At 64.6% G+C, this 27,227-nt stretch overlaps 4 protein-coding genes and 1 long non-coding RNA gene across 11 annotated transcripts; 3 read left to right on the plus strand and 2 right to left on the minus strand.

Annotated features, from left to right (window-relative positions):
• The first annotated feature begins 1,589 nt into the window (after positions 1-1,589).
• On the plus strand, positions 1,590-9,069 carry ECI1 (enoyl-CoA delta isomerase 1). Its single transcript, XM_045992890.1, has 7 exons — positions 1,590-1,718; positions 1,864-1,977; positions 4,061-4,188; positions 6,444-6,590; positions 7,283-7,404; positions 7,494-7,672; positions 8,788-9,069. The coding sequence occupies exons 1-7, from the start codon at positions 1,667-1,669 to the stop codon at positions 8,952-8,954; spliced, it is 909 nt and encodes a 302-aa protein (XP_045848846.1). The 5' UTR covers positions 1,590-1,666; the 3' UTR covers positions 8,955-9,069.
• Positions 9,070-9,225: 156 nt separating this feature from the next.
• On the minus strand, positions 9,226-13,064 carry DNASE1L2 (deoxyribonuclease 1 like 2). Its single transcript, XM_045992892.1, has 7 exons — positions 11,955-13,064; positions 11,776-11,864; positions 11,587-11,670; positions 11,416-11,516; positions 11,237-11,349; positions 10,883-11,134; positions 9,226-10,571 (listed from the first exon to the last, which is right to left on the minus strand). Exons 1-7 carry the CDS (start codon positions 12,096-12,098, stop codon positions 10,518-10,520), a joined length of 837 nt encoding a protein of 278 aa, XP_045848848.1. The 5' UTR covers positions 12,099-13,064; the 3' UTR covers positions 9,226-10,517.
• A 142-nt stretch (positions 13,065-13,206) lies between these two features.
• On the minus strand, positions 13,207-27,174 carry E4F1 (E4F transcription factor 1). 6 transcript variants are annotated; one of them, XM_045992883.1, is made up of 16 exons: positions 26,382-27,174; positions 26,075-26,220; positions 22,467-24,220; positions 19,945-20,096; positions 18,886-18,991; positions 16,524-16,717; positions 16,320-16,440; positions 16,058-16,219; positions 15,796-15,965; positions 15,303-15,512; positions 14,906-15,011; positions 14,554-14,771; positions 14,160-14,358; positions 13,912-14,054; positions 13,780-13,842; positions 13,207-13,699 (listed from the first exon to the last, which is right to left on the minus strand). In XM_045992883.1, exons 3-16 carry the CDS (start codon positions 22,621-22,623, stop codon positions 13,343-13,345), a joined length of 2,358 nt encoding a protein of 785 aa, XP_045848839.1. In that variant the 5' UTR covers positions 22,624-24,220; positions 26,075-26,220; positions 26,382-27,174; the 3' UTR covers positions 13,207-13,342. The 6 variants fall into 6 exon arrangements, with proteins under 6 accessions (XP_045848839.1, XP_045848836.1, XP_045848835.1 ...); XM_045992880.1 differs by having other exon boundaries at positions 14,906-15,014; XM_045992879.1 differs by having other exon boundaries at positions 14,160-14,771.
• On the plus strand, positions 14,281-18,892 carry LOC123933570. The gene is made up of 3 exons (XR_006816639.1): positions 14,281-14,404; positions 14,567-14,718; positions 18,338-18,892. It is a non-coding gene; the product is annotated as an uncharacterized LOC123933570 (long non-coding RNA).
• Positions 20,140-22,473, plus strand: LOC123933569 (translation initiation factor IF-2-like). Of its 2 annotated transcripts, XR_006816638.1 has the most exons (3): positions 20,140-20,280; positions 20,654-21,540; positions 21,863-22,473. XR_006816638.1 is itself a non-coding variant. In XM_045992894.1 (2 exons), the coding sequence occupies exons 1-2, from the start codon at positions 21,184-21,186 to the stop codon at positions 22,208-22,210; spliced, it is 705 nt and encodes a 234-aa protein (XP_045848850.1). In that variant the 5' UTR covers positions 21,135-21,183; the 3' UTR covers positions 22,211-22,473. The 2 variants fall into 2 exon arrangements, 1 of the variants encoding a protein (XP_045848850.1); XM_045992894.1 differs by lacking the exon at positions 20,140-20,280 and having other exon boundaries at positions 21,135-21,540.
• Positions 27,175-27,227: the final 53 nt, after the last annotated feature.

The following is a 27,227-nucleotide window of genomic DNA, read 5'->3' on the forward strand; positions in this document are numbered from 1 at the left end:
CCCAGGGGAGTGTAGGCGGTTCGGGTCGTGCCTATAAGAATGCCCGGTTTCTGGCTAGGAAGCTTCCCCCTTTCCGGTTCCTAAGAGAGTCCCTCTGGTGGCCAAGCCAGCAGGGACAAAGCAGGGCTGCAGGTGGTAGGGTGGCTCCAGCCTGGGCGTGGGGCACCTGTTTCATTTCCACAAACGCCTGGAGGCTGGGCTGGGGGCCCGGTCCTGCCGTCTGGTGGTCTGCAGGCTCGCTCGGGAAAGGCCACACCTGGGTGCAGCCGCTGCTCCTGCTCCCCTGCTCAGGTCCTCCCGACACCTAGGGTCCACCAGCCCATGTTAGTTCCCGGAGATGCTCCTGTGTCCACGTGTACTCACACGCACACCGCCACACCCCCTCATCTCTCTCTGTCATCACAGACCCCCTGCCGCAGCTCTTAACGGTGGTCTTGCGGGTTACGTTGGCAACATGTACATTACTTTTTTTGGCTTTTCTTGTACAGTCAGTACTATAAATTTGTTGTTTGGAGTTTTGTAACTTGTAGCATTTTAGGCGCTGTTGTGTTTGTACTTTGTTGTGTAGAGTGAAGGGATTGTGTTGAATAAACAGGATTAGAATACGGAGGAGTCCTGGCTTCACCACCTCTTTGGTCCATGGCCGCAGAGACAGCTCCAGCTGCGAGGCAAGTGACAACACATGCCTACGTTGTAGTTTGCTTCGAGTCACACCTCCAGGCTGGGCAGGCGGGCTGTGTGGGGTGTTGGGCCACAGCCGCAGGAGCCACGGAGCGTGAGAGTGCGCCACCTGTGTGCTCCCAGGAGCTGAGTTCTGCCACAACGGACACGCAGCCGCAGCGTGCTGCTGCTCAGCCGCGCTTCTGTGATTTCAAGGAAGATGTGGAAACGCATCAGATGTTAAAAACTCCGGTCTCAGTCACTCTGCAGACTGCATGGTCGGAGCAAGGCCGTCCTGTGAGGTAGCACGCAGGCCGCCTGCTCCTCCCGGCTCATCCTGCCACCAGGCCAGGGCCTGCCTGTTTCTTGGGGCCCCTGCCAGGGTCTCCTTGCAGGATGGAGCGAATAAACACCGTGTTCCCTTTGCTTTCCTGTGGCGCAGGGGGCACTGCCGTCCTGCCAGGAGCGTGTGGGCACCTGCTGCCCTCAGTTCCCCACGCCTGCCTCTACCCCCAGCTTGATTGCTGTGGGGTACCTCCCAGGTATGGCCCCTGGAAGCCCCGCGGCTTAGTGCCCCGACAACAGCCTTGGTGTCATCTGACTGCCTTTGCTGCACAGGAGCTGGGACCTCCCCCAAAGCCCCTTGTCGCTGCCTAAGCTCGCAAACCTCTGGGGAACTCAGGGGTCTCAGTGCTGCCCCACGGACTTGATCTTGGCCTCGACAGCCCCGGAAGCGAGCTCACTTCCCCATGAGCCTCTGAGGCGCAGCTCCGTGTCCGCCAGCCGGGATGGGGAAGAGCCTGACCCACACCTGCCTCCCGACCGTGGGCTCGGAGGAGCCTTGCGACCTTGACATCCTGCGAGCCAAGTGGGGCGGTTGCGACCTTGACATCCTGCGAGCCAAGTGGGGCGGGGCTGCGGGCGCAGGGCCCCTGGGAGGGGCGGGCCCAAGGGCGGGGCTTGGCATGGCCCCGGGCGGACTGCCACCCCAACGGGGCGGGTCAAGATGGCGCTGGCGGTGGGAATGCGCGTCCTGGCGCGTTCCCTGCTGAGACCTTGTGCGTGACTTAGGGGGCGGCGGGGGGGGGCGGTGTCGGTGAACGGGGGAGGGGCTCGGGGGCAGGAAGGAGGCCCGGGGTTCAGGGGTGCGGGGTCGCGGCCAGAGGGCGGCAAGGCTAACAGGCCTCACGCTGTCGTTCGCAGGGGTCCGGGTCCCCAGGACGGCCCCCGGGCGGACGGGGCCGGCGGCCGGCGGCGGGGACGGCGTGCGGTGCTTCGGGAGCCCGCGGGTGCTGGTGGAGCCTGACCCGGCGGCAGGTAAGCGCGCCCGGGGCCAGCGCGGCGCAGCCTCCCGCGGCTTCCCAGGCTCCCGGGGGCCTCTGGACGCCCGCACGCCGCGATACAGCCCGGTGCTGAGCACATTCTGTTGCATTCGGATCCTGAGGGACCCCAGTGTAGGTGGTTTACGAGCGGCTTCCCCCCGGTTTTGTCCATTTTAGGGCGTGTGCACGGGCGGGAATCCCAAGGCGACTCCCCGCTGAGCTGGACCCCAGAACGCCTGAGCTGAGCGGACCCTAGAGCCCTGCGCTCCCCGGACTGAGTCACTGTGACGTTTAAAGTCACTGTGAAGTTTAAAAGTTTAAAAGGCTTGGGTTTGTGAAGTTTGGCGGCTGTGCCCCTTTATCTAAACTATTGAATTGGAAACTGGAGGGCGCCTGGGTGGGCCAGTCGGTTCTGCATCCGCCTTGGCTGGGGCTCCGCTGGCGATCCCAGCCTGCGGAACTGGTGCCCAGGTAAGCCTCCGGCTCCGCGGGAGCCTGCTTCTCCCTCTGCCCCTCCCCCAGCTCATGCTCGCTCGCTCTTTGTCAAATAAGTCACCCTCAGGATGCCCCAGAGGCCCTGGTGGTTAAGCGCCCAACTCTGGATTTCAGCACCAGCCCTGATCTCAGACTCACTCCGCACTGGGCTCCATGCTGGGCACGGAGTCTCTCCCTCTGCCCTTTCCTGTCGGGTGTGGTCAGCAAACCCAGAGACAGCGAATGAAAGGATGACCCCAGACGCCAGAGCAGGAGGAAGGAGAGGGCGAGGTGGACCAAATGCTCTAGTGGGGAAAGGTCTCGAGCCAAGCTCTGTCCCCAGTGTTCCTGTGAGACTTATTGCCCACCCAGCCGGAGGGCGTAGCAGTCGGGGGGGGGGGGGGGGCAGCGGTGGGGGGGAGCCTCAGGGCTCGGGCCTGGATGCTGGGCCCGCAGGTCTTGAGGGCCGTGACCGCCCCAGGTGCCTGCGATTCACTCCCTGGATGGGAGCCTTGTGGCGCTCAGCCAGGGAACTTGTTGGAAGCAGGCCCAGTGTTCCGGGCCCTCCTGTGCTTTTCAGTTTGTCTTGTCCAGGGAGGCACGGACAGGTCAGATTTGTCTTCTCCAGACGCTGTGAATGCGCACACCTCCCCCACGCCCTCATCTCCCCACTGCCGCCCACAGTCCCGCACTCTCCAGAAAGAAAAAAAACCCAGTCAGCCTCAGAAAATGCTCTGAGCCCAGTGTTCAGAAACTTGCTTCCGGGCATGCCGATTGCTGCTTCTGTGCACACGGGCGTGCCACGAGCCTCCTCAGAGGCCTCCAGGGAGCCCATTCGCCTCCAGGACTTAGTTGTCAGTGAGGAGTGAACCGTGGCGGTTCTGCGGCCCTTGGAGTCTGTGGTTGGGCAGGCAGTGAGCACACAGGCCCAGCCAGCAGGGACAGCTCCACATCTGGCCACCTGTGTTTGTGGCCTCTGTCCGTAAACGAGCGTGAGCAAGAGCACCTGAGGGAGTTCCTCCTTGCACACCTGGTCTGAGAGCTTGCTCACTCACCCCCCACCCCAAGAAACTCGGGCCGTTTGCTCCTCCCAGGGATGGAGCCCTTGCACCTGGGAGGAAGGATGAGCAGAGCTTGGTGCACGAACATTCACAGCAGCGTGGTTCCCAAGAGCCAAAAGGCGGAACCAAGCCACGAGTCCCCCAGCACATGCGTGGATGCACAGAGTGGGGTCCCCACGCTGCGGCTTGGGTCAGTCCTGAGAACACGGTGCTCCGGAGAGCTCACAGACTGGACGCTTCCCTTCCCAGGAGATGGCCAGGATAGATGAGTCCGTAGGCACAGAAACCACGGGTTGCAAGGAGCCAGGGGCAGGGGGGTGACCCCTGATGGGCGCAGTGTCCTCTCTTCCGGATAGACCCACTCTGCAGCTAGATGGTGGTGGTCGCGCGGCACTGCGGGTCGCTAATCGACCCAGATGGTCCACTTGTAAAGGGTGAATTTCTGTTGGGTGGATCTGGCTGTGGGCAGGCCGAGGGTGCGGGCCGAATGGGTGTGCTTTCCTGGGACTGGCGTGAGCTCTCCTCCCTTCGCGTTCACGCTAGGGTTCGCTGTGATGAAGATGAGGAACCCGCCCGTGAACAGCTTCAGCCTGGAGTTCCTGACCGAGCTGCTCATCAGCCTGGAGAAGCTGGAGAGCGACAAGGCCTTCCACGCCATCATTATCACGTCGGTGGGTTCTCATTAGCTGCCCGAGTTCGGGCTCCGAGTTCGGGCTCCAAGCTCGGGCGCCGACTGCTCGGCACGTGCGTGTCCCCCAGTAGAGGTGCCTCCCTGTCACAGAGCCCCCAGAGAAGGTCTCGGCTCTGCCATTGGGAAAGGCAGGTGGTCCCAGCTTCTGCAGCCAAGGGTGGGGGCGCCCTTGGGCGTGCACCTGCTTCCCTTAAACCCTGGGGTTGTGCCAGGTGTGGCCCAGAGTGGTCACTGCTCTGAACCGGTGGGGCTTGTGCGGCCGGATGCGTACCACCGCAGGGAGCCAGGGGCCGGGGTTTGCCGAGCATCGCCCTGCGGAGGAGAGGGCTCTGTGCCGGCTCCCGGCGGGGGTGCACGGGATGGCTGTCTGGACACGTTGCACACGCCTGGAAATGTTGTGCTCCGGATGATTTCTGGAAATGTTCCATTTAGGGTGTAGTTTGAGAGCAAGCTGCTCTCTCTTTCGTGCCCTGAGGCAGAGAGCACCGCAGAGACAAGCGTCCCTCCCTCTGCTTCCCCGGCCCACCAGGCAAGTGGGGGCGGGGAATGGTGCTGGCCTGCATCCCTCAGGAGCCCACGTGCTCTGCCCGTAAATGGGTCAGCGTTGTGCTCTAGGCTGTGTGTCCACTGAGTCCTGAGCAGGGGCCTGTCCCGTGGGCTCGCGACAGGCGGTGGCCTGCGACAGGCCTGCTGCTGCGGGGCTATGGGGACGCGGAACTGCGGGCCGCGGGCTTGGGTGCACAGGTCCCAGTGGCGCATTCTCTCCTGGGGCTCCCTCTTCGCTTCCTCCAGCTGCTGGGGGGTCCCGGGGCTCCTCTCCTCCCGCCTCTCCTGCCCTGTGTCTCTCTGTCCAAATGTCCCTCCCCTTAGAAGGACCCCTGCTCTCCTGCGATCGCCTGTTGATCACAGCGGCCAAGACCCTGCTTCCGAAGACAGTCACAGTCGTAGGTCCTGGGGGGTAACAGCGGGTCTGCATCTTTTTCCAAGATGCGGTTGGGCCCACCGGAGACTGTCGGCGGAGTCTCCGAAGTCTCACCATGGTAGTCAGGGTACAGAGCGCGTCCCCTGCTAGGACGACAGCGCCTTGTGTCTTCGGGCACGACCTGGTCCACCACGCCCACCTGGAGCGCCTCTGCGGGCGGGAAGAGCAGGCCCAGCTGCAGGGCGCCCTCCGGGCGCGGTCCCCGACGGTGTTCACCAGCGTGTCTTTGAACTTGCAACACCTGGGCTGGCTGGGGGCTCTCAGGGGGACCGGCTTGGCCCTGTGCCAGGGGAGTGCGGGCGCAGCCCCCAACCTTACCAGAAGGGCGCTCTTCACCTTCACTTTCCCGAGCACGAGGATGTGGGCCGGCTTTCGTGGGGCTAGGCCGTGCCAGGGACGCAGGGGACCTCGGCGGGGCAGGACCCAGCGCACGGATGTCCGCAAGAGGCAGCCACACCTGTGTGGCCTTGCAAGGCCGCCGGGAAACATGGGCAGGACCCGAGAGGGTGGCTTCCGGGGGCGGTGCAGGGGCTGCAAGGAATCGCATACAGCACCCTGCACGCAGCCTGCGCCTGTCGCTTGGCACGAGGATGTGGGGACGGTGCCTGTGACTCTCCTGTACTCCACCTGTCCCCCGACTCCGTGGAGACACGCGCCGTCAGCCCGCTCATGGAGCAGGGACAGGGCATGCAGGCCCCATTCTTGTTTGCTCAGGGACGTTGTGACTCCACGTGGGGGAGCCCCACGAGTGGGCTTTTCCCGTGATGACTGCTCCGTCACCCTACTCCCGCTTCCCCCCCAACCCCTGTCTGCCTTCCGGGGCAGCAGGTCTTTGCTGGAAAGCTCCACCGCTGTCCCCTATCCCAGCTGCGTCTGCTGGCCTGCGTTTGCTTTCCTCCCTCCTCTGGTGGCTGTGTCAGCCCCCGGGGCAGCTGCACAGGACACACGCCTTCTCGGCCTCTCCCCAGCACTTGTCTCGGGTGTGACAGCCCAGGGCAGAGGTCTGGCTTCCTGGCTCATCGTGGTCCCTTCCCTGCCTTGCTGTGTTCTCACAGCAGCCCCTCCCAGCCTGCCCTGCCACCTGTAGCTGGCTTGACCTTGGGGGCCCTCAGAACATGGGCCCCGAAGCCCCAGTTCGCCGCCCCGGGGAACACGACCTCGGCCCCACCGCCTCTGGAGTGCCTGTGGGCCCTGGAGACCCACTGCCGGCAGGGGACGGGCTCTGACGGGGCCCCTGGCTCCTTCGCCCCCAGGACTGCCCCGGCATCTTCTCCGCCGGCCTGGACCTGATGGAGATGTGCGGGAGGGACCCCGCGCACTACGCCGAGTACTGGAAGGCCGTGCAGGAGCTGTGGCTGCGGTTCTACCTGTCCCGGCTGGTGATGGTCTCGGCCATCAACGTGAGTGTCCCCGTGCCCCGGCCACCCCGCTCACTAACCGGGGGCCGGGAAAGACCCTCCAAGGCACACAGGTCAACATGACCAGGTGACAAGGTCAGGGGCACAAGGACGGGATCAGATTCACCTTTGAAAACACGGCTTTGGCCTGGCCTGGGGAAGGCAGGGGCTGCTCAGGCTCAGGAAGCCGCGTTCCTGACGACACGGGGGTCCAGTCAGGTGTGGGAGGGTCGGAGCCGGCGAACAGGAAGGTCGGCAAGTCGGAGACCCCACAGGGTGCGGGACAACGGACAGCAGCTCGCTGTCTCTGAGGCCGTGGTGTGCGCGAGATGAGGGCAGTGGAAGCCGGGGGTCCTGGACGTCCTGCTGGGGATGGAGATGGTGGCGGGTCATGTCGTGGCCGCTTCGGCTGAGTACTTGTCGGTGCTTGAGCGTCCCGGCAAAAGCCGTGACAATAAAGGCGGCTTGCAACCCTGATAGGAGGGTTCTGGGCAGAGTGATTCTCTGGCCCCAAGAGCCGCTGGCCAAGCCCAAGGGCCCATCGTGACCACCCAGCCCAGCCATTGTGGGCACAGCACTGTGGGCCGGGGGGGGGGGGGGGGTTGGATCTTCCCTGGGACCTGCCTCTCTGGGATACCCCCACACCCCGCAGCGGGAGCAGCACGCACAGCCAGGTGGCGTCTCTTACCCCACAGGGAGTCAGCCCAGCCGGAGGCTGCCTGTTGGCTCTCTCCTCTGACTACCGGGTCCTGGCAGACAACCCCAAGTACGCCATAGGGCTGAACGAAACTCTGCTGGGCATCGTCGCCCCCTTCTGGTAAGGTTGGGGGCTGCGCCGGCACTCCCCTGGCACAGGGCCAAGCCGGTCCCCCTGAGAGCCCCCCCCAGCCAGCCGATGTGTTGCAGGTTCAAAGACACGCTGGTGAACACCATCGGGCACCGCGCCGCGGAGCGCGCCCTGCAGCTGGGCCTGCTCTTCCCGCCCGCAGAGGCGCTCCAGGTGGGCGTGGTGGACCAGGTCGTGCCCGAAGACCAGGTGCAGAGCGTGGCACGGTCGGTGCTGACCCAGTGGCTGGCCATCCCAGGTGAGGAGCTCAGGGAGGGGCCAGTTCTGGTGGGCGGGCAAAGCGAGCAGCCCCCCAGCCCGGGGCGCCCGGTGAGAGCAGGCTTCTCCTGGAAGGGGGTCGTGTGCACGTCAGAAACACGCGTTTGTGACACAGACCGACTTAGTCCTGCGGCCACCGCATCAAATTAGCACACGGCGGGCAACGGGGGGGAGTTGGGAGGCGCGTAGAACCCCACGGTGCGTTCCCTCCAAGTCTGCAAGCCGGGAGTCCAAAATCCGGGTTTGGGCAGGGCGGCAGGGCTGTAGGGAAGGCTCCTTCCCGCCTCATCCAGACTCCGGCGTCTCCAGACACTCCTTGGCCAGTCGCTTTCCCTCCACGTGGCCTCCCTGCATGTCTGTGTCTCCGGTGTCCCCCTTCCCTTCTCTGGTCCGGACACTGTTGTTGGATGTGGGGTCCACCCGGAGTCCAACGCGATCCCACTCTGACTTCATCCACAGAAACCCTCTTCCAAACAAGGCCCCGTGCACAGACTCTGGGGCACTGGGCACGTTCGCCCTTCAACCCGCTGCACAGGCTGTCGGAGACGGGCCGCGTGTCTGTCGGTGGGAACCGGGCTGGTTATATCTGCTCTGATGGAGCCCAGGGGCGAGATGGTTGGCCCTGTGGGTCACTCGGTCACAGCCACACCGTGACGCTGGATCCCGAGGGCATCCAAAGAGTTTGTGACCCAGCAAGCGCGTCTGTTTGCAATGAAACAGGCCGCTGATGCTTAAAGTGCGTATCATTTTCACATGCCCCAAAACGTCCTTTTTTCAATTCCAAAACAATGTGAAAACCATTCTTAGCTCCCTGGGTGGGGGGGGGTCAGGCTCGCTGACCTAACCGTGCAGAGAACGAGTACCTAGTGCTGTGGAAGGTAACCAGGGGGTGAGCACAACGGGGTAAGCGGCGGTTTCCACAGGGTCACCGTCTCTGCTTCTGACGGGGAGGTGGGGAGCGGCTGGTGCTCGCCTTGTTCCTTGTTTCTGTGTGTTCGACGTCGGCTGTCAGAGCCTCCGCTGGGCAGCGGCTCTGGGAAAGGGGAGTGGGGCGGGCGTGTGGGAGTGCGTCTTCACTCGGGCCCTGTCTTGTAGGCCACGCACGGCAGCTGACCAAGAGCCTGATGCGCAAGCCCACAGCTGACCGCCTGCTCAAGGAGCGCGACGCAGACATCCAGAACTTCGTCAGCTTCATCTCCAGAGACGCCATCCAGAAGGCCCTGCGCGCCTACTTAGAGAAGCTTAAACAGAAGAAAAGCTAAGGGCAGGTCTGCCGCTATGGGGCTTGTGGCCGGATGCGCCCCCCCCGGGGGCCCTCGGATTCCCAGCGGTTTTAAACAAGCTGTTTTCCAGTATAAACGTACTGCCGTTTTCTGATCGTCTCAGTAGGCCCTGTTCCTGTAGCCAGTGTCCCAAGGGCTCACTGCCCCCCACAAGCACCTTTTCTGCCTGGCAGGTGGGCAGGGCCTCGGTTTGGGAATCCTGAACCGGCAGGCCGGGCCGTTCTGGACCTCAGTGACAATGACTGCTGAGCGTCCCCTTTGCCAGAGCAGAAGTGGGAGCAAAGTCCTTGTGTGATCCCATCCCTGCCTACCCAAATGCCTGACTGCTGGGGGCGTGCCCCTAGGCTGGTGACCCAGAGAAGACCCCCCCAGAGGAAAGCCCTTTGGCCGCCACATCTGCCCATTGAGACGGAGGGAGCACAGTGGTCCACAGACTAGGGGGAGGGGGCGTGGTGAGGGGCGTGGGAGGCAGACCTGAGAAGTCTGTCTGCGCTCCAGGCCCTGCGGTCTGTCTGTGGAAAGATCACACCAGAAGATTTGTCTGGACTCTTCAAGGTTTTTCCTCCATACATTCAGGCCAGTTCCCAGACCCACCACCAAGTGGAGTTGTTTCCAAAACCAGAAGCCTCACTGGGCCCCGTACCCCGGTTCTGCACATTCCCAGTCCCCAGGCGACAGGCTTCCCAGGATACGGACCACGGCTCTCCCTGACAAGCCCTTGCCCAGCCCAGGGCTCCCGAGAAGGACCCTACCCAGGGTGGCCCCATGAAGGGGCTCTGCATCCACGCGGGGTGTGTGGGTGGCCCCTGCCTGGGCTGCGTGAGGAGTCCAGCCTGCTCACCACTGAAGGGCTCCCTGCCTACTCGCCAGGGCCTCCGGACTGCCTGTCCCTGTGTTACTGCACAGGGCCTCTCGGATGCAGGTGTCTGCAAGTCCGCAGGCCCCCGGGGTCGGGTGGGAGGGACACCAGGGGCTGGGAGGTTGGCCTTGCACGTCCACACTGTGGCTGTGTGTTTACCCCAAGTGCGCTTAGCGCGGTGTTTGGAAGCATTTGTGGTCTGTGCAATGAAAGGAAGCAACGGGCTTGTCGGAGCCAGCCTGGTCTGGGGGTCATCCGTCCCCAGCAGGGAGTCAAATGGCCAGGCCAGGCCAGCCCTGTCCCATAGGGTCAGGGACCCAGGGCCCACTGGGCTCTAGGACCAAAGTTTGGGCCTCAGAGGGATCGAGTCCTAAGAAAGGACGCGGAGGCCTTGAAACTGACCAGCACGCGATCCTGGCTGAGCGCCGGCTCAAGTTTATTGAGCACTACCCTGTGTCCAGAGCTCTGCAGGCCACTGCTCACAAGCCTGGGAGGTAGACGGAGTAGCCCATTTCACAGATGGGCAAAACAGACTGCGTGGTCCTGTGACGTTTCCTAGCCGCTCGTCCAGCCAGCTCTGCCCTCGGCCTTGCTGGAGGCTGGCCAGCTCCCCACAAGGAGCCCTGCAGGGCTGTTCTGGCCTGAGTCTGGAGGCCGCTTCCTGGACCAGGCCTTGAGGGTTTTCAGTGTGACTTCAGGGTCACCTCCACAGGAAAATGGTCACTGATGGCGAGGGCCTGGAGAGGAGGTGGAGCCTGAGCCCCTTGCTGGGCAGCCTGCCCTCCCTCGGGCCCCACCTAGGAAAAGGAGCACCCCACATCGGCCAGGGATGCAGCCCGCTGTGCTGCCCGCAGGTGGGCTGGGGCCCAGACTGGAGACCCCCCTCCCCCCAGAAGAGGCAAGGGCATCTTCTGCCATCCCAGATGGTCCCTTCAGCCAGAACTGAGCCTCTAAGGGCTCTGTGTTCCGGGTCGCTGGTGCAGGGAGGGGTGCGCCCATGCCCTCGGCCACGCACCCGCCCTCCCTACCCCCGCGCGCCCGCACTCGCCTGAGCCTGGTCCAGGCCGAACTCCTCCTGGAAGTTGTGCACGGCGGCCGACTGGGGCTTGAGGCCCTTGCGCAGGCGGGCGCCGCACGCCACGATGCGGTCGTAGGCGCAGTCGGAGTTGCCCACGGTGGTGTCGGCGCTGTCGGGGATGAGCCACTTGAAGACCTCGCTGCTGCGCAGGCGGACGGACGGCCAGTCGCGCTCCCGCACGTAGTTGCAGTCGGCGTTGAAGTCGCCCAGGAACAGTAAGTCCTGCGGGGACCGCGGAGCCAGGGCTGAGACCGCGCGCGCCCCGCACCCTCCCCGCGCAGCCCCCTCCCGCACGCGCGCACAGGGGCGGGGGGCGGGCCTTACGTCCGTGCCCCACTTGTCGATCACGTCCAGGTACACGTCGTAGAGAGCGTCGATCTCCGCCACGGCCCGATGCGGCGCCGCATGCAGCGGGATGAGCACCAACTCCCCGGCAGCTGCGGGAGGCGCGGGTCAGAGGGGGGCGGCGGGGGCGGGGTTTCCCGGGGAGGAGGGGGCCTCACCCGAGCCGGGGGCAGAGAACTTGACCACGAACGGTTCACGGCTGAAGGCGTCCTCCGGGTCCGGGTACTGGTACGTGTCCACGACCGACACCGCGTCCTTCCTGGGGGAAAGAGGCGGGTGGGCGCGCTGAGACTGCCCCTCCCGCCCCGCGTGCCGGCCCCGCCCCTCACCTGTAAACAAACAGGTACATTTCCTTGTACTGGTCCCGACCCAGGGGCTCGCTGCTCACGAAGCTGTACTTGTGCCTGGACACACTGCAGAGACACGGGCCAAGCGCGGGGTCAAGGCACGGGCCGGGCCCCGCGACCCGGGCCTGGCCTCTGAACGCTGGGCACTATCCCCGCCCCTCCTTCCCGCACCTGTTGATCAGTTCCATGAGAGCGGACACGGCGCTCAGGTCTGGGTCTCGCACCTCCTGCACCAGCGTGATGTCATAGCCAGCCAGAATCTGGGGGAGGGACGGGCAGGTGCGGGGTCACGCGTGGTGGAGTCACCCGCGAGGCTCAGCTGCGGCCCCGCCCCCGGTCCCTGGCCTCACTTGCGCAATGATGCTGCCGCAGGCCGGGTCTGTCACTTTACTATCGCCAAAGCTCTGGATGTTGAAAGCTCCGATGCGCAGCGCCGTGGCCCCGGCGGCCCCCAGGGCCCAGAGTGCGGCCAATAGGACCTGGGGCCCACCCATGGCGGAGAGCAGGTGGGCTGGGAGGAACGGACGCGCTCCTGAGCGTGGACCTGGAGTCAGACACACTGAACGACTCCTCTGTTCCCCAGCCCTGGGGGACCGGCAAGGACCTGTGATTCAGAGGTCCAAGGGACATCCTTCCCCTGCCTCTCCACCTCTCCCCAGTGGTGTGCTAGGTTTCCCACGGCCATTCTACTCCTTGGGGAAACAGGCTCCAACAGAGGGACCCCACCCCCATCCAGGTTCCTGGTCAGCCCAGTCCCCAGACTCACCTGGGATGTGGATGGGGCGGTATTTGAGGCTCAGGACCAAGGTCGGAGATCCCGGCTGGGGGTGTGTCTGTGGCAGGAGACCAATGCCTTGGCTTTGGTCCGGCAGGGATTGTAGGCCAGGGCCCAGGCGGGTATTTGAGGCCCTTGTCCAGGGAGGGGCTAGACTGCTCTGGCCCCACCCCCCTCTGCAGAGATGGACGCTGCAAGTGCTGGTTCCGGTTCCCGGGGAGAGCCCTGGGGGCAAGGCGGCAGGGATCCAGCCCGAGTGGCGCCGGCACGAAGACCGTCCGGAGCAGGACCCTGATGACCCTGCCGGCTCTGCGAAACCGTGTCCGGACTGGACGAGAGGGCCAGCCACCCAAGGTCCAGGCCTTGTTCTTGTCCACGCACCCCCACCCCCAAACTAGGTCACCCAGAGTCGCCCTCCCTCGGGGGTGCCCCCTGAGAGAAGGCAGGCAGTACGTTCATTGAAGAGCCTCCTGGTGTCTCCTGCCGCTCCTTCGTTACCTCTGGATACAACGCCATGGCTCCCGGGCCGCCGAGCCTGGTCCCCTGCCCGTGCAGCCCGCCCTGAACAGCCCCACGGTTGGAGGCTGTGAAGCAGCACCCTCTTCCGCCCGCCTCCACGGGGCTGGGGAAGACAGAGTCACGACTCCAGCCGGGCAGGGCGGCGGCAGCAGGCTGCCCGTCCACATGCCAGGGACACCCACGCACTCCGCGGCGCCCTAGCTCCAGCGCCAGCCCTGGGAGGGGTGGCCAGGCCAGGCGCCGGAGTCTGCAGCGGGCGGGCAGACGGGCCCCCGGGGAAGCTGCCTGGGCAGTGGCATCACAAGTGGCAGGTTTTCGGGTTTTATTGTAAAGCAACAAAAAACTATTTACACTCCCACACTCCCCCTGAACACCTGGATTCTACACCCCCTCTTCTGTGGCTCCTTGCCCCTGCCCGGGCTCAGGAGCCTGCGGGCGGCCGTGCTAGACGATGACCGTCTGCACCTCGAGCTGGCCCTCCGGTGACGCGATGACAAGCTCGCCCGCGTGCTCCAGGATCTCAATGTCCTCTGACGAGACCATAGTCACGGTGGCCTGCTCGGTGCCAGTGGCGCCCGCGCGGGCCGTGAGCACAGTGCCCTCGCTGATGGCCGAGGCCAGCGTCATGGCCACCTGCTCGGTCAGGCTCTCGGGTGTAGCGATGGTGATGGTGTCGGCCGCGGCCGCCTCCGGGCCCAGCCCCGCCTCCTGGTCCATGGTCACATTCTGCACGATGATCTGGTGCCCGGCGCTGGCCTGGTGCACGATCTGCTGCACCACCTTCATGATGTGGCTGTCCACCTGCGGCGGCAGGCGGCTCAGCAGGCGGCTGTGGGGCGGGGCGCCGGGCCACCCCCTCCGGCCCCTCCCCCGGCCCCCACCTCCGTCTGGGTGCCCTCGATGATCTCCGCGGCTTCGTGGGTCTCCGTGTCGTCAGCAGCGGCCTGGACGGGGGACAGAGGTCAGCCTGGCAGCCCCGAGCCCCAGCCCCGCCCCAGCGGCCCCGCGCCCACCTCGATGATGTACTCCTGCGTGTCCGCCACCACGGACGAGAACTCCACCAGCACGGTGTGCGGGTCCTCGGCCAGCACGGCGGCGGCTGCCGTGGGGCTCTCCTCGGACACCAGCAGCTCCTCCACCTCCAGCAGGCAGCCCCCTGGGGGCGGGGGGCTCGGCTCGGTCAGCAGCGCCGTGGCCCTCCCGGCTGGCCCCACACCCGCGCCCGCCCCCCCTCCCCCCGCCGCTGCCCGGCGGCCCTGACCTTTGGTGCGCAGGTGCCGGTTGAGCGTGCCGTGCTCGGCAAAGCCGCGGCCGCACCTGTAACACTTGAAGGGCTTCTCCCCCGTGTGGTGCCGCACGTGCCGCACCAGGGAGCCCTTCTCCCGGAAGCCTCGGCTGCAGAACGGGCACACGTGCGGCTTCTCCTCCAGGTGCGTCCGGAAGTGCACCTGCTGGGCGTTCTGTGGGGCCCCACCGTCAGCCCCCACCTGGCCCGGCCGCCGCTCGGTACGCGGCTCTCCCACCCCCACCACGGGCTGAGGAAGAGGGGCCCGGGCCAGGCAGGAGGGGCGAGGGGCTGCGTGGGGGAGGGAGTGCTGGGATCTGGCCCAGGACAGGGGAGCCCGCGTCATGGGGGTCAGGCGCCAGGGTCCCACCTTGGTCTTGTAGCACTTGCCGCACTCAGGACACGGGTAGGGCCGCTCGTCGGAGTGGACACGCCGGTGGCCGCGGACGTGGGCGATGGTCTTGTACAGCTTCCCGCAGTCTCCACAGCGGAAGCGGCGCTCGTGCACGTGGACCTCCTGGTGCTTCTTGAGCAGGTAGGCCTTGGGGAAGGCCTTGCCGCACTGCACGCACGTGAATGGCCTTGGCCCTGGGGTCGCAGGCGAGGTCAGGCCAGGTCCGCCCCTCGAGGGCCCCCTGCCTGCTGACCGCCCAGGAACCAACCTAGCCGCCCACTGTACGCCTGAGGCCCATCTGCTGCCCGTGCCCCACCCCGACACCCACCTGCATGGCCCCTTTTGTGGGCTTCCAGGGTGGCCGCTGTTGGGAAGGTCTCACTGCACTGAGGGCACGGGTGGGTCCTGGGCACAGTGGAGGCCCCGCCGGCCACCTGCTGGGGGCGGGGGGGTGGCCACAGCACCTTCCAGCTCCCACTGTGGGTGGGACCCCCGGCAGCTCCAAGGAGAACAGACCCATGGCAACCCCCGTCCCCCCCACCCCGTCCCACAAGCTCCATCATGAGCTCCGGGAAGGCAGCGAACAGGGAACAAAGTCTCTGCAGAAGGGGCTCGATTTTTCCACCACAGGGAACACAGCAGGGAGGGCGGCCACTGGGCTGGGCTGGTGACCTTGTAGCCGGGGTCCAGCCCCACCGAAATACGCCGGCAGCGCAGGCACCTACTGTCTCCACGGGCTCCACCTCCAGCAGCGGCAGCTCTGGGGGACCGTCTCCCAGGGTCTGGGGACTGGGCGCGGCAGGAGGGGCTGGCTCCAGGGCCCCCTCCTCTCCGGTGACGCGCTCGAGGACAATGCCGGAGTTCTGCATGGCCTGGTGCAGCAGGTTCTCACGGCCGCTCTCGCTGGAACAGGGCAGCTCCTCGGGGCCCGGGGGCTGTGGGCACACGGTCCCCACTTGTACCCACCGCACCGGACAGACCCTGTGGGGCCCAGGGGACACGGTGCACGCGCAGAAGGCTTCAAGGAGCCCCGCAGCGCACTCTCCCCACCGTCCCTCTTCCCGTCCCTCGCCCCTGCTGTCCTCTGGCGTGCCACTGGGCTCCCGCTCCAGACAGAGCACCAGGAAGGCAGGCCGGGTCGGTCCTGTTCCCACTGGAGCCAGCAACCAGAACGGAGCCCAGCAGCGGGCAGAGGCCACTCCCCAGGCTGGCCCGCACCTCCGCAGCCAGGCCTTTCATGCCGAGGGGCAGCTCTTGCATCTGGACGTGGACTTCATGGATGACCGTGCCCTTGGCATCTGTCACCAGGTGAATCACGGGCGAGGTCTCCATAGGTTCTCCCGACACGGAGGAAGATGGGACCGTCCCCATGGTGGAGGAGCCAGACCCTTTAGGGCAGAAGCCAAAGAACTTTGAAAAAACCCGCCCCAGCAGGGTGGCCCCCAGGCCAGCGGCCGGGCGCAAGGCAGGGGGTCCCTACCTCGCTGGGCTGCAGGCGCATCCTCCTTGCCGACAAGCACGTCCTTGCTCATGCTGAAGCGGATTTTCTCTGTGCACGGCGTGAGAGACTTGAGGTGCCGGGTCAGCGCACCCGACTCCCGGAAGCTCTTCCCACACTTGGCACACTTATAGGGGCGCTCATCTGTGGAGAGAACGGGGTCGGCTCCGGGCAGGGCCCGCGGCCCCAGGGAAGGCAGGCCCGGAGCCACAGCCTCACGGCCCCCGGTCCCCGCCTGGCTCACCCGTGTGCCGCCGGTGGTGCCGGATGAGTGAGCCCTTGGTCCGGAAGGAGGCCCCGCACAGCTTGCACTCGTGGTCCTTGCGGCTACTGTGGGTCACCATGTGGGCCTTGAGGATGCTGCCCTGGGGGGAGGGGACGGTGGGGCTCAGGCGCCGCCGGGGCAGGAGGGGGAGGCGGCCCGCCCGCACGCAGCCCCGCGGCCCACCGTCTTGAAGGTCTTGTGGCACAGCACACACACGTAGCGGCCGTCCTCGTTCACCAGCAGCTTCACCGGAGCCTGCTCGCCCTCCCCGCCGAGCACAGGCCCCCGGCGGCCGGGGCTGCCCGGGGCTTCCGCCATCTCGCCGTCCCCCGGCTCTGCCTCGGCAGCCACGATGACCTCTTTGATGTGTCCGCCGCCTGGGGAGAGGCTGGTCAGCCCGCGCCACCTCCGATCCCTCGCTGGGAGCACTGCCGGCCGGGCGGGAGGAGGCAGTGCGGCTGTCCCCACCGCCCTCCAGCCCCCCGGCCAGACACCTTCTCTGCGAGCGGGAGGTGCCTCGTCTGAGTCTGCAGAACCACGGGGGGGGACTCCAGGACCCGGGGACGGTTCCAGCGAGGAGCCCCAGCATGAGCAACGGTGCCCCCTCCTAAGTCTAGGGGCGCGGGACTAGACATGGGCAGGGGTCCTGCCGCCCCCCGGGGACAAGTGAATGCCAGCAGGGAGATGGGGGTGAGCCGTCTGCCCTGCTCACTGCCCGCAGGGATCGCCCGCTGTGTCTCGAGGCCGGGAGGGCCAGGGACGGGTCTGGGGGCGTGAGTGCTCCTAGACACCTGGGACTGCCCGAGGAAGGAGGCCGGGCTCTAGCCCCTCTCGCGGGTGAGGAAGAGATGTTGACCACATGCAAAGCTAAGCTGTAAACACGCTTCACAGTTTCTGCTCCTAAAAATGACGTGCGGGGACCGGCTGTGAAGCACCTTAGGAACCATCTCAGTGGGGCGGGCGGTGTTTTGACGAGCCACTCTCCCAAACAGGACGGAAGCACCGTGACTCAGAAATAATTAGGGGCATCTGTCGCCCGTGCCCCGGCTGACGCGCCCGATGCTCTATCTCTCCTCCGCCCCAGAAGCAATCTTCAGAAAAGACCCAGACTTCTGCCAAACAAGGACTTGAGACAGAGCGTGGCGTGACAGGCAGTGGATGGAGGGGTCAAGGAAGAGGGAACATGGCTGCCCGAGTCCAGAGAGGAAATGCAAGTTTGTCCGCAGGGAAGAGGCAGGAGGGCCTGGTACAGGGACCCCTCCACAGCCCCCCGCCCCCCGAAGCCCCCGGCCCGGCATGGACTAAGATGACCTCAGTCCTGAGATGCCAGCAACTGGCTGTTTCGGACTCTAGCTGACCTGGACCAATGAGCAGCTGACATCAAGGGGACATCTGGGGCACCCGAGGGGGCAAGAGAGGCAGGAGGCGCCGGAGAGGAGCCCCCCAAGCTCAGGGCAGAGCCGCCGAGCAGCAGGTGTGGGCCGGCTGGAGGCTGGGGTGCTGGGAAGGGACCCGGCTGGCCAGGGGTCCGGAACCTGCGGGTTCCACCCGAGCCCAGGGACCTTGTTTCCTGTATGACACCACTCACGCCGTGCCAGGGCCACAGCGCAGCCCCACCTCTGCCGTGAGAACATTCCTGTCCCCGAGCAGCACAGGCAAACGTCCCCGGCCGCAGGAATGTCAGACAGCACCGAGACCGGGACAGGTGTCCTGCCGCCTCCCTGAGGCGGGACTTCGGCAGAAAGGCCTACTCTTGACATTCCCCGCCCTGAGGTCTCCTCCGTCTCTCTTCCTGCCCCAACTGTCCCCGGGGCTTCGTGAGGCCAAGTTCCTCCTGTTGCCCAAACCTGCATCCTGTCAGGCCGCCCACTCACACACCTGCCAAGACTCCTGCCCCGAAGAGCGCCAGGGCCTGACCACGGCCTCCCCCGCCTCCCTCCCTCCAGGGACACACCCAGCCCCTGGCTGCCCTTTGAAGGGTCCCCTTCCCATTCCAGACCTGTCAACACCCCTCTCCTACCTCAGTAGAGCACCTGAACTCAAAGAGAGCCACAAGGAGGCTGACTTGGCTCCGCACGCTCATAAAGGCCAGGTGAGCATCAGGGCACGCGTCACCACCCCCACACGGGAGGGGACAGCCAAGGTCAGACAGCAGGTCAAGACAGAGCTGGCGCAGCAAGTGCATCCCGTGCTCCCCAAACCTGACCCATCAGAGCCAACCACAGGTTAGGGAGCAGGACCAGGGGTGGTGGAAAAATAGCAAAGGTTCCAGAAGGACCCGGGAAAAAACAGTCTGGGGAAGCAGCAGCAGGACACAGAACACCAAGCGAGGACTCTGAGTATAGGCCGCACACCTCCCCTCTCCCAGCAGGGCCCGATGCCCGGTGCTCAGCCCTCCTCAGCCAGGCCTTGCTCTCAGGCGAGCAGAGAGACAGGGTGGCAAGGGTCCCCGGCCTCCAGTGCTGACCGCAGACAGCTGACAGGTCAGCAACAGGTGCGCGGAGAGCGACACGAGGACAGCCACGGTGGGACCGTGCCGGCTTACCGACGATGTCCGGTGCGTGGCTCATGTCTGCTGTCAAAGCGGCAGCCTCCACCACGATGTGGGCCACAGTGATGGGCTCCTCCGGGCTCGCCACCGCTGGCACCGCCTATTGAGGGGCGACAGGGGACACACAGGACTCAGCTGTGGGGCTGCGGAGCGCCCCCGGCTTGGAGAGGAAGGCTTGGGTCTATGTCCCCGCACAAAGGCTGTGGGAGGGCCTCTCATCTCTTCCAGCATCTCTCCTGTCCCTGCCCTGAGCCGGACTCCCGCCTGGTCCCTCCACTCAGGCCTAAGGGCTCAGCACCATCACTCAAACGCCTCTGGCCACCGTGGGCCGGACGCAGAGCACTGAGCACCCTTGTGGAGGAGGGCTCCAGGGGGAGGCGGCCCCACCAGCCCCAGCCAGGGGAGCAAGGGAAAGAGCCCCAGGTATGTGTGACTGGGGGTCTTTCTGGAGGAAGGGGCACCACCGGGAGGGGCTGGGGAAGGGCGCAGGGTCAGAGTGAGACGGGTGTGAGCCCTGTGACTTCTGGGCCCCTCCCTGTGATGCCCTGAGGCAGCCCCTTTCCCAAGTGCACACAAGAGGATGATGGGCGCGCCACCCCGTGAGCCGAGAGCGTGCTGTGCACCTTAACGAGACCACGTGTGCAGCCCGAGCGTGCACGCAATGCCACAAAGTCAGCCACTTTCATGACAAGGCGGCAGGACCCCCCAGAGCCACCCTTTGTGGGAACCCGAGGGACTGTGTGTACCCGGCAGGAGACAAGCCCTGAGGCAAGACGGGCCCTGAGGTTCCAAGAAAGGAGGGACCTCAACAGCGCAGGCTCTGGCCCGAGGCCGGGGAGCAGGCTGGGTCACCCAGGAGCACCGCCGAGCTCTTGGGGGCCGGGCCCAGACCCTACCTTATCCGCCGTCAGATGGCGTCGCCCCCCCCCCACCCCGCATGCCACAGGGCACCAGCTGCACTCACCGCCCCACCGACTATCAGGGCAGCCCCGGGGGGCAGCACACACATGCACAGGTGTGTGCAGGGCCGGGGGGGGGGGGGTGTGGGCTCACCTCCTGGCCCAGCAGCGCCCCGGCAGCAGGGGCTGCAGGCGAGGCCTCCTGGGTGGCCCGCTGGCACGCCTTCTGGAGCTTGTGCTGAACAAAGTCTTCCAAGGCAGTGAACTCGGCCTGGCAGCGGCCACATCTGTGCACGTCGTCTTCATCTGCAAAGAACCTGTGGTCACTGGGGCTCGGGAGGCCTCCAGGCCCGGGCGCCCTCAGCAGCAGAGGCAGCTTCCCCAGCCTCACATGGAGGCCCAGGGTGCCAGCCCCCATCCTCCGGAGGTCTGCAGAGGCACCCACCGCAGGCAGGGCAGCACCCAGCAGGCAGGGGCCCCGCCCATACAGGTAGGCTGCAGAGACCCACTGAGGTGGTGTATCCCAAGCCCCCACTTCAGAGATGAGGGAACAGGGGCTCAGGGGCAGCTAGGAGGTGGGGGGATCCGCCCATGCCAGTCTGGGGGGAGTGGAGGACCAGGGATTAAGACTGTTGGGCTATCCATATGCCCTTCGGCACCTCGGTGACCATGTCCGGGTCCATCTGCTTGTCTGTAAAATGGGTCAACCCACTGTACGGTGTACGGTGCAGCGGGCATCAGTGCGCTGATGCCCACAGGGCTCTGGCTGAGAGGCCGGCCCTCGGCAAATGCAAAAGAGGCAGCACGCCCTGACTCATAACCCTCTTTCCCCACTGACTTGCTGCTTCATTGTTTCTGAACAGGTCCTTGTTCTCCTGAAGACACTCGGGGTGAAACTTCCCAGAGGGGCTCCACACCCCCAGGAACATCACACCTGAGCCCCTCACCATGTAGGCTGACCAGCCAGTGGCTGCCCCAGGTCCTATGGAAGAGATTTCCCACTCACTGAGTCCCTACTGGGTGCCAGACACCTCACTGGGGATGCGACCGAATCCAGCCAGCACCCTGGGGAAATAAAGATGACTATTCTCATTCCAGAAAAATGACTTGAGATGCAAAGCCACCCCGCTGGGGAGTGTTAGGACCAGAGGCTGAACCTGAGGGTCTACTCTGGATGGCCTGGCATTCGCACAATGGGGTGGGGCAGACGTCCCTTGTGCGTCCATAAAAGTTCACCAGTTCCCACCACCTCACACGCGGTCCCACATCAAGGTCGAACGCAGGGCTGGCACAGAGACGGACGGAGCCCAGTCAACGTCTTCTGAATTAATGAGCAAAGGAGAGCCTAAACCACAGCCACGAGTGGCCGACAGAAGACCACAGTCCCCTCCAGATGGCTCACAATCATGAGCCAAGCACTGAGATGCCTACCACCCTCTTAACCGTCCCACCTGGCAGGCCAAGTCTGACTCAGCGTCACCCAGCGCAGAAGGGGACCGGCCGTGCCACACAATACACACGGGGCTGGGGGCGAGCCCAGCGGGGCACGGCAATCGAAAAAGAGAGCCCTCTCCGGGTCGGCACTGCCCCTAATGGTCCCCCTCGCCCAGCTGGAATTAGAAGGAGCGAGGAAAACAACGTACTGAGGAGTTCTGTGGGGAGAGAGACCACCACCCCAGTATCACCAGCCAGCCCCCTCCTCTCGGGCCAACCTGGAGAGCTGAGGACAGACACACTCCTGTCTGAAAAGGTATCAGGGCACCTGTGGGCCAGTCCTGGGTGTCCCGGCTCAGGGGGTCCCCACGTTGCTCTATCTTCCTTGTCACCACCGCCCTGGGAGGCAGCACAGCCCAGAAGTTAGGGGACCTGGCTGAGGAGTCACACAGTCTTGCTACTTACTCCCCGGGTGACCTGGCCACTTTGACCTCTTTGGACCTCGATTTCCCTCATCCACGAGTGGGTGGTAACAACAGCCGTAGGAGCCTCCAGAGTTGGTTTTAAGATCAAAGCGCCCAGTGCGGGGTAAGTGCTTAACACGTTACTAGCAGCAGCCGCCCCTCCCCATTCTGCAGGGACAGGGAAGCTCACCGCCCGGGTCAACCAGCCAGAGAGCAGCAGATCCGGGCCGGAGCTCCCAGGCTGGTTGCGGAGCACCGGCTCCGCACCACTGGGCCCTGCTGCCGCCGCAAGGGCGAGCTCGGAGCCCGGAGCCCCGGAGCCCCGCCCCGGGCAGCCTCCAGCCGCACCCCAGCCAGGGCTCTAGAGGCCCGTCAGGAGCCGTGGAAGAGGGCCCAGAGGAGAGCAGGGCCGGGCCCATACAGGCGAAGACGCGCCGGACCGCGAGCCTGAGGGGCAAGGCCGGCCGTGGAGGCAATGGCAGGGGCCTCCACGGGCAGCCCCAGAGGCCCGGCCACCTGTGAGCATCCGTGAGTGGACACCGAGGCCCGCGGGGTGACGGGCGCCCGCAGGAGAGGCCTGAGGGTCTGAGGAAGCCTGGGGGGCTCGTGGAGGGCTACGCAGGACCCCCTTGGGGACCCGGGAGGTCCGCAAGGAACAGGGGTCTGGGACCGTCTGTCGCGTCCGCAGCTCAGGCCATCGGGGCCTCCTCCAGCCAGGACTGAGTCGTCCACATCCCGGCCGCGCCCGACCCCGTCAGGCCCCGTCAGGCCCTGTTACCTTCCTCGCTAAAGGGCGCCGGGAGGCCTAGGAAGCCGCCAGGGGCCAAGGCCGCCGCCGCCGCCGCGACCCCGCCCTCGCCCGCCTCCCGCCCGGCTTCGGCCCGGGCTTCTGCCGTATGCGCGGCCGTCACCCGCACTGCCATCGCGCCCTCCATGTCGCAACGCGCCGCAGGAAGATGGCGGATTTACGACCGTGTCGTCATAACAACGGGCCGCGCTGAGGAGAGCGAGAGAGAACGACGAGAGGAGGGCGGGGCCAGTCGGGTTTGACAGACAGCCGGCGGGGCGGAGTCGAGGAGGAGGAGCCTGGAACCGCAGAGGCGACACCAGACTCCCGGAGAGAAGGCACGGGGCGGGGCTGCTCGGGGGCGTGGTTACAGTGGAGCGGGCAGACAGGCGAGGGGGCGGGGTCAGAGGCGGTCCCTCGGGGCGGGGCTTGGTGCGGCTGGTCGCGGCCCCGGGGTAGGAGCGGAGGACTAGGTTCCGAGCGCTGTCGGGCCGGGCACCCGCAGGGATTGTCGAGGCTGGCGGGTGGCCGGTGGGACACTGCCCCCGCTCCGACAAGTACTGTGGTGCTCACCGCCGTGGCCCTGCTGCCTCGGATCAGAACCTCCCTTGTTGGTGGTCGGGTCCTAAAGAAGAACCCGACTTGGGGTTGGCTCTCGGGTAGCTTCACTAACCCTTCTACACTAATGCATTTCTTTTAAATTGTAATAAATACCCATAAGATTTACCACTGGCCACATTTAGCGCATTCACAGTATTGTGGGAACATTAGCAACATTTAGTTCCGGAACCTTGTCCGGAAAGAAAGGGAAACCTGTCCCATTAGCACTCCCGTCCTCCCCTACTCCCAGCCTCTGGCAACCAGTTTCTGCCCGTATGGCTTTGGCTTTTCTGGACATTCTCAATTAAGTGGAATTACACATGTAGTCTTTGGTCTGGCTTGCTTGGCTTAGCGTAACGTTTGCCAGATTCATCAATGTTGTAGCATGTGACCATACATCATTTTTTATAGCTGCATAATACTCCATTATCTGCGTAGACCAGATTCATCCACCGCATTTGGGTTGTTCCCACCTTTCGTACTTATTAAGAATAAGGCTACCATGAACGCGTACAGACAAACTCTTTTTATTCTTTCTCAGACAGTCTTTAGTTAGCTCTTTGAAGCTAAGCGCCGTACAGGACCTTTTCATTTGGTATCAATCACCCCCATTTTGAAGATGAAGAAACTGAGGCACAGAACTGATAGGATGCTTGCCCGAGGGCAGACTGGAGACTCAGTCTGTCCAGAGCCATGGGCTGGAAACCCACAGGGTGTGCTCTCCCAGCTCAGTTTTTTTTCTGTGACCCAGGCCAGTGCTGGATGCCAGAGACTCAGATGAATCAGAGCTGGTCTCTTCCAGAAACGCTGGTCTCCAGGCAAGACCAGGCAGAGAGACACAAGGGCCCAGGCAGAGAGTGGGCAGCTCTGCCCTGGGAAGGACACCAAGCAGACACTGTCTCCATGCCAGGGATGCCCAGCTGGGGCCCCAGGGACCCTCGGCCTGGCAGGAGCAAGGGATGTGTGAAGCGCAGGTCAGATCCCTGGAGGGGGCACTGGGGTAAGGATGAGGCTGCTTTCTGCAGGGGACTTGCTCACCGTTGCAGGAGTTTAAGCAGATGGAGCGACAGCGTTTCAGAAGGATCCCTCTGGCTACTGTGCCGAGAAAGGACGACAGAAGCAGGGAGATCCCAGATGGGTGGTCTCTGAGAAGGGCCAACAAGAGGAAGAACAGGTGAGGGCACGTGGCAGGGGCTCTGGGAGGGAGGACCGGGACGACACCTCACTTCAGGTGGTGCTGAGGAGCACGAGGGGAACCGATGTCAGAGAGCCAGAGTAAGCACCCAGGAGAATGGAGTGGGGAAGGGTCTCAAAGGTGGAGAGGACAGCCTGAGTGTGGGTGAACAGGAGGAGGAGCTGACCCAGGGGAGACAGAGAGCCTGCCCTGCTGTGTGCTCCAGAGCCACGTCAGGCTCCCCAGGAGTCGGAAAAGGGCCTCTTGATCCAGTGACTCCCACGTCCTGCCTCAGCCAGAGCCCAGGCAGGCCAGTGGACAGGCCTGAGGTCTCTGAAAGGCAGAGTGGCCAGCGGAAGACAGGAAAACCAGAGTCCCCCTTCCCCCCAGATGGCCTCCTCCGGTCCCACCCAGCCCTCAGCATGGGCTCTAGCTGCGCACTGTTTAACATTCAGTGCTCTGGTCACAGAAACACCAGCCCCTCTATGAGGACTGCTCAGTCTCTGTTCTTTGGATGTGCTTTAATTGATTTAACCGATCCCATGTTGAAGAATTTTTAGATTGTTACCAATTTTTTTTTTTTTTTTTTGCCACTTGAATCCTTTTTCCATGACTCCCATTTTTACTTGGCTCATTAGAAGCAAAACCATCTGTGAAAACACAGATTCAATTGCTGCTTGCATTTTCTAATACAATTTAAGTCCTTGCAAGGCTATTAAAATTAAATAGAATCCGTTCTTGGGCCATCTCCGTCTATGCCCCATTCAGCTTGCAGGCAGGGCTTCCTCACTTGGGGGAACCCTGGCGCCACCATTCACAGGTATACAGTGGGCATCTACTATGTGTCGGGGACACCCCATGATGGTGGGGCGCTCCTCTCCCATCCAGGCACAGGGCTCTCACACCTCACTTCTCCCCGCCGCCCGCCTCCATGAAGTGTACCAAGTGCATCATCCCTTCCAGCCTCTAGCAGGACCTTGTCCGTAACAATGTCCTCTCCTGTTCCAGACCATTCTGTCCTTCCCACTACGCTGGCTCAGGCCCTACAACTCACAGGGAATGTTAAGGCAAACAGGTGTGACACAGCTCCACTCTGGAGTCACCTGGGTTTAATCCCAGCTCTGCATTGTCCAGCTAGTGACTCCGTGTGACTCAGTCTCCTCATCCGTGAATGGGGACGCTAACAGTCCCTGCCTCCTAGGGCCGTCTCATTCCGACAACAAAATGCAGGTAAGGAGCAGCGCCTAGATGTTTACTGGGTGTCCAGGAAACCAAAACAGCTGGGCAGTATTGTCCAAGCTGGCCCGTGGCTGGGCAGCAGTGGGACTTCCCATTCTGGTCAGTGTATACACTGATGCTTCTGGGTGGTGAACAAGGGATTTGTGATCTTATGTCAAACCCGGTGCTTCCCAGAGTCAGCTCCACACCAGAACTAAGTGGGAAGACGCAGGGAGGAAGCCTCCCCTTGTGGGTAGTGGGTACATCAGTCAGGAATATTCTGCACGCCCTGCCCTTGTGGACCATGGCCCTCCAAACGTCCTCCACGAGTTCCCGGGGCCGGCAGAGACCAAGAGAAACAAGCCGTGGGAAAATAAGCAGGGCCCTAAGGGAACTAGGTCACTGGTTTACTTCATCGGTTTTGGGGTGGGGGCGGTAGGTCCGAGCGGACTTTATGGAGATCTGGGGCCCAAGAGAACAGCAGGGGTTGGCACCCTGGTTGCTGAGAGGCTGGGTGGCCTGGCACAGGGTAGACTTTCAGGAAACCGGGGCCCTCCAGAGCTCTGCTACCTGGCCCGATGGAGCGTAATAGCAAGCGAGCGCCTACCGTTGTGAACTTGCGACTCCCCTCCCAGGTAGACTTCAGCCACGAGAAATGAGCGCCTGGGTCGCCGAATGGCTGCGTGCGAACCAGGACGTCCATGCAAGTATTGTTTACGACGCTCCCAACCTGGAGACCACAGTGTCGCTCAACTGCAAAACAGACACACACAGGTGTATTCTTAGGGCCCCGCACACGACAGTTAGCGCGCGGCAGGATGGCTCCACGGACGTGATGCTGAGCCGCAGGAGCAGCCCGTGCTTGCGTCCCGGCGCTGAGACCGTCTGCGAGGGCAGCGGAGGCTGTGACTCACCCCGCGGCGACAGGCTCGGGGAAGTGGCCGGGGGAGGGGATCGCTCGCGCCTGGAGAGGGGCCGCCAGGCAGCTTTCTGCCGCGACGGAGAGTCCCCGCGCGATCCGGGCCGCGTTGACACGGGCGTCTGCGTGAAAACGCCGCCGCGCGGCACGCTTCGGACGCGCGCTTCACGGAGGGTGTGCCTCAGCGGGAGTCGGCCGGGGCCCCGCAGCAGCGCGCACGGCCAGCGGGGCGGCGCGGCCCCGACCCGGCGCGGGTAGTTACCGGCTCACGTGACCCCTGAGGCGGCCCCAGCGCCCGGCCCTGCTAAAGCCCCGGGAGGGGGCTCCGCGCACGGCTGGAAGCGGGGACGCCAGGCCCGCCGGGACGGAGCCCCGGGTGGCCCTCGGCAGCGGCCTGACTCCGCCACGCGCCAGCGGCGTGTCCCGGGCGGAGGGCACGGCCCGGCGCCGCCCACGCGAAGGTGCGGACGTGACTCGGGCCCGAGGGGAACGGCGGCTCCCCGCCCCCCTCCACGTCCTGCCGGCCCCAGGCCGCGGAGAAGCCGGCCAATCCGCAGCCGGCCCGGCCCGGGGTCACTCCATGAAAGGCCTCCGTCACCTAAGCTGACCACGCGCCACCAATGGGCGAGCCGCCCCGAGGCCGCCAATGAGCAGCAGCCTTACGGCCAGCGCCGGCCCTGGGCTGCGCCGCAGCTTTTCCGCAGTGAACGCTCCACTCCGAATGCCGGTTGGCTCCCTGCCAGCCAATCAGCGGGGCGCCCCGGGCCCGTCAACCAATGGTCGCCCGCCTCTCCGCGCCGGGCCGCGACGGTTGGTGCTGAGCTCCCGCAGCCCGCGGGAG

This window comes from Meles meles, chromosome 21, assembly GCF_922984935.1.
Source record: "Meles meles chromosome 21, mMelMel3.1 paternal haplotype, whole genome shotgun sequence".
Taxonomy (NCBI): Eukaryota; Metazoa; Chordata; class Mammalia; order Carnivora; family Mustelidae; genus Meles; species Meles meles.